Source organism: Cryptotermes secundus, unplaced genomic scaffold (assembly GCF_002891405.2).
Source record: "Cryptotermes secundus unplaced genomic scaffold, Csec_1.0 scaffold5024, whole genome shotgun sequence".
Classification (NCBI taxonomy): Eukaryota; Metazoa; Arthropoda; class Insecta; order Blattodea; family Kalotermitidae; genus Cryptotermes; species Cryptotermes secundus.
Window position 1 is genome coordinate 53,800 of NW_019724853.1, and position 5,306 is coordinate 59,105.

At 39.3% G+C, this 5,306-nt stretch overlaps 1 protein-coding gene across 1 annotated transcript in view; it reads left to right on the forward strand.

The window, feature by feature from the left end:
• Positions 1-4,012, forward strand: part of LOC111863127 (endoglucanase A) — a 23,563-nt gene extending 19,551 nt beyond the window's left edge. Inside the window, exons 8-9 of the mRNA XM_023849162.2 lie at positions 2,611-2,750; positions 3,717-4,012. Of these exons, the coding sequence (XP_023704930.1) occupies positions 2,611-2,750; positions 3,717-3,930 (354 nt within the window). The 3' untranslated portion in view covers positions 3,931-4,012. The remainder of the gene's footprint in view (positions 1-2,610; positions 2,751-3,716) is intronic.
• Positions 4,013-5,306: the final 1,294 nt, after the last annotated feature.

Below are 5,306 nucleotides of genomic sequence, written 5' to 3' on the forward strand. Positions count from 1 at the left end.
GATACGCACTGTGCATCCACTTATATAGCTGCAGTGCTTGCCTGTGGCGTAATGAGTGCCACGTCACAGTAGGACGTTGATTACGGTTACGTTAGCGTTGCGCGTTACGTCACCGCGTGACGTCACCGCGGAGGGGAGTGGCGGGGAGCGCTACGTTACCGTGGAGAGGAGGGGGGTTCTCAGTCGCGCAACATGTTACAATATTAAGACATCTTAAAACATTCATAAATTTACTTCTACGTCTTCTGATTAAAGAAATTTATAGATAGGAGACGACATTTAAGTGTATTTGATGTCCAATCGTTCAGGGCAGCAGATTGTGATACTGACCTCTGTCTGGTGGTGGTAAAAGTTAGGGAGAGACTGGCAGTGAGCAAACAAACAATGCACAGATTTCACATGGAGAGGTTCAATCTGAAGAAATTAAACGAGGTAGAGTGTAACGAGCAGTATCAGTGTGAAATCTGAAATAGATGTTAATAGAACTTGGGAACTATTAGAGAGGATATCAAAATTTCGGCCAAATGGAGTCTAGATTATTACGAACTGAAGAAGCGTAAGCCATGGTTCAAAAAATGATGCTCAGAATTATTAGATTAAAGGAAACTAGACAATCTGCAGTGGTTACAGGACCCAAGCGAAATAAATTAGGTTAATCTGAATGTGAAACCAGCAGTCATTTCGGAAAAAGAAGAGGGAATATCTGAAAGACAAAATAAATTATCATCCTAAGAACAGTAAGAACAGGAAAATTAGAGCCCTGCATAGAGCACTAAATGAATTTAAGAGGGGTTACCAACCTAAAAATTACTTAAAGAAGGATGAGAATTGTGATCTGCTTGCAGATTCCCACAACGTTATGAATAGGTGGAAGAATTCTTCTCTCAGTTATTGAATGTAGGTACATAGGCAGACAGAAATACGTACAACTGAGCCGCTAGTACCTGATCCTACCCCGTTTGAGGTTGAAATTTCTATCGAAACTTGAAAATTTATAAATTACCAGGTACGAGTAGTGATCGAATTCCGGCAAAACTGATTCGAGCAGGAAGTGAAATATTACTGTCTGAGTTACATAAACTCATTAATTCTATTCGGAATAAGGGAAAATTGCCTGGTTGGTTGAAAGAGGCTATTATTGTACCAATTTACAAGCAGGGCAATAAAACTTTATTATTAATTATTTATTATTTATTATTATTAAAACTCTATTAATTATCTTGGGATATCACTGTTATCAACTTCTTTGAAAATTTTATCCAATATCATTCTCTCAAGTTTAAGTCCATATGTAGATTGAATTATTGGAGACCATCAGTGTGGGTTTTGATATAGCAAATCAACTACTGATCAGAATTTTCGCAGTCTTCAGATACTGGGGAAAAAATTGGAATACGATGAGACAGTACATCAGCTATTCATAGACTTCAAGAAAGCCTATGTTTCAGTTAAGAGAGAAATATTGTACAATATTCTGATAGAGTTTGGGATACTCATGAACTAGTTAAGCTGATTAAAATGTGTTTAAACGAAACATGTAGTAAAGTCCCTACAGGTAAACAGTTGTCTGATAATCTTCCTATACAGAATGGACTGAACAAGGAGATGCTTTATTATCACTGCTTTTCAACTTTGCTTCAGAATATGCCATTAGAAGGTCTAGGAAAACCAGGTGGGACTGAAATTAAGTGGGACACATTAGCTGCTGGTCTGTGCTGATGGTGTGAATCTGTTAGGAGGTAACACAGGTACCATAAAGAAAAGCACTGAAACTACAACTGACACTAGTACGGAGGCTAGTCTAGAAGTAAGCACAGAGAAAATCAAGCAGGTGTTTCTGTCTCGTCAGAATGCTGGGCAAAATCATGACTTAAATATAGCTAACAGGTCATTTGAAGATGTGGCACAGTTCAAATATTTTGGAACGACAAGAACGAATCAAAATTTGATTCAGGAGGAAATTTAGAGACTGGATTTGGGTAATGCTTGCTACCATTCAGTCCAGAACCTTTTGTCTTCTTGTCGGCTGTCTAAGAAGTAAACATTTGAATATAAAAATTTATTAATTTGCCTGTGGTTCTGTATGGGTTGGTCTCTGACATGAAGGGAGGAACATAGGTTGGGTGTGTTTCAGAACAGGGTGCTGAGGAGAGTATTTGGACCAAAGAGGGACGAGGTGACAGGAGGGTGGATAAAACTGCTTAAGGATGAACTTCATAACTTGTAACCCTCACCAAGTACAATTAGAATAAATAAATCAAGGAGGATGAGATGGGCATGGCATGTAGCATATAGAATATTGATGGAAAGGCCAGAAGGAAAACCAAGACGTAGATGAGTGGATAATATTAAAATGGATCTTAGAGAGATAGGAGGGGATGTTATGGACTGGATTGATATGGCTTAGGATAGGGACCAGTAGAGGGGCTCTTGCTAACATGTTAATGAAGTTTTGGATTTCATAAAATGTTAGGAAATTCTTGAGTGGCTGTACAAGTGGCGGCTTCTCAAGAAGGCAAGAAGGGCTCATCTTCATGGAGTTATTTGTATATTATTTAGTGCCGTCTCAAGACCAACTGTCCTGTATATAGTAATACAAATGTATTTCAGGCAGCGGATCTGGGAATCAGTGTTGATACTTATCGTCAGTATGGCAAGAAGCAGATTGATTATATATTGGGAGATGCTGGCCGCAGCTACGTCGTTGGTTATGGCAATAATCCACCCACTCACCCGCATCACAGATCCAGGTATGTTTCACTTACAATCCTACATTTACTCCTTCCATCTGCTTCTGGTATACCAATTACTCTGTCTTTGAGAAGCTTCCATCAAAATTTCTTGTATTTTCTTAATTCCAAATTGTATCATGTACGTATGTTCTAGTAATCTCACCTTTCTTCACTTCATCACCTGAACAGTGGTGAAGAGGATACTTTATTAAGCATCTTATTACTTAGTATTCTTCAGTACTTCAACATTTCAGTCACCCCAGGCCATACACTAACTTTCGCACAAATATTATAAGCCTCTGTACACATGGCTTACCATAAATACCAGAAAAGCAGTGGCACACTATATAGAAACAGTTAAAATGAAATCCTGCACTTGGCATTTAAAGATATGGTTCCGAGCAAGAAAATCGAAAACTAAATTCTTCAGTGTATATAATTTCGGTATGTAATTTGTCTTCTTAAATAATTAAACTCTCTCGCAGTTTTCAAAGAATTATCTGTGTCCTCACTTTATGACTCTCTACTCTAGTAAAGTTATGATACATAAATAAATAAGCCTAGGCCGTTTAATCAGGGGCAATTCCCAACCATAAATATTTGTTATTTTCTAAAAGCATCAATGCGTTCCACTTTCTGATACGGTTTTGCAAAATGCAACACTGCCAAAGTGTCAATCGGATGGATTTCATTTAGTTCCATTTGTTGTTAATCTTCTTCGGTGTTCGTAAAGATAAACATGAAAGTCGTGCTGAAAACCAATCATGAAAATGTCTAATTATTTATGATATTTCTGGATTTAAATATATTAATAATATCAAGTAATCGAAAAAAAAAAGACCAGTGATAGGGGAGGGAAAAATAAAAGTAGACTTTTCGGTACGGAAGGCAAAAATTGCACAAAAATTTATGAAGAAGAGTGTACCTTGAAGTGTTCTGTGCCTACACAAACAATGTTGGAGACTGCGCATGCCTTTATTACAGCTCGTGCCCCGAGGCACCGGCGGTATGTGACTGGAACACGTACAACAGTGAGAGTCCCAACTACCACGTGCTCATAGGTGCCTTGGTTGGTGGCCCAGACAACAACGACAACTACAAGGATGAGCGCAGTAATTACATCTCCAATGAGGTGGCCACTGATTACAACGCTGCTTTCCAATCAACTCTGGCCCATCTAGTCGAACTGAATCTGTAACCTGATGTAACGTTTGTTAGTCCCCATCACTGGATGAATGTACAGAACACAGTAGAAATAAACATGTAACATTCATATGAAATGCTAAGTAAAATATTTCAATGCAGTTGCGTGTAATACATTTATAACCATGTTCGCTGCTGCATTAGGAGTGGTGGAGATGATACTAGTGTGTGATAGTGCCAGGGCACTAAATCGTCCTTCTCCTAATACTCCCATTTAGTCACACACTATAAAATTTTTACGGTCAAGGCAACAATACTGTCACGTGTTGGGTGTGTCACGCGACAGATGACTTCACGTGGGTCTCGGATTTAACGACTCTTTATTGGACACTCACACTTATACACCATACAATTATTATCGCTTGTGGTATCACGTGACTTCTGCGACGTCTCAACTAGGTTCCAACTGTGTTGCATGAAGGCTGGGCTCCAACTGCGTTGTATGAAGGCTAATCACTTGTAGCTCTGTGGTTCTCGGCTTATGTAGGTGTTATGCCGTCATGTTTATTATTTATTTATTTATATAGCACGCACTACGTGTGTCGACCTCAAACGGGTCATCTGCAGGAGCTACAGGCTTTTCACACATCATCACCGAACTGTAACGCTAACATTCCCATTTTTATAAATGGTTCGTACACGTCAGTTTCTATTCAATTCACAACTAGCCAAATCTAGACTAGACTATGGTTAAAATTGACAGTAAAATAAAATAAAATAAGAATAAAAATCGTATATGTGATAAACTCGTATACACAATAGGTTAAACCTAATTAGGCGATCCTAGATCCACAATTTGATATTAAAAATGAACTTTCAAAACATTATCAGCTGTGAGTAGCTACGTGTTTGTTACTGCATAGACTTCGTCAGATTTCATCTGCTGTTTGCTGCACTGGCTCGCCGTGTTAGTATCTAATGTTACCATTTTCCTAGAGAACAGATCCCTCTTCTTTCACGCTGTAGGGAGCCAACAGTTACAGTAGGTGTGCATATAAAGCGATAAAAACTGTTTTACTGTTCATTTGGGATGGGTGTTATGAAGACACTTAATATCCCCCCCTTCTTTTTATTGCTAGTGGGGTGGGACTAAGTCCCTTGTACTGCGGCCAATTCTGGCCAATTGTACCGGCCCCAGATGATAGGTGAGGGTAATTGTGGAACAATTGGTGGAATGAAGATTGGCAGGGGAAACCGAAGTACTCGGAGAAAACCTTCCCCAGCGCCTCTTTGTCCACCATAAATCCCAATTGTCTAGACTCGGGATCGAACCCGGGCCGTCGCGGTGGGAAGCCAGCGACTAACCGCTTGAGCTATGGCATGGCCTATACTTTGCCCCTACTATCACATGGTCATCATCATCATCAGTAA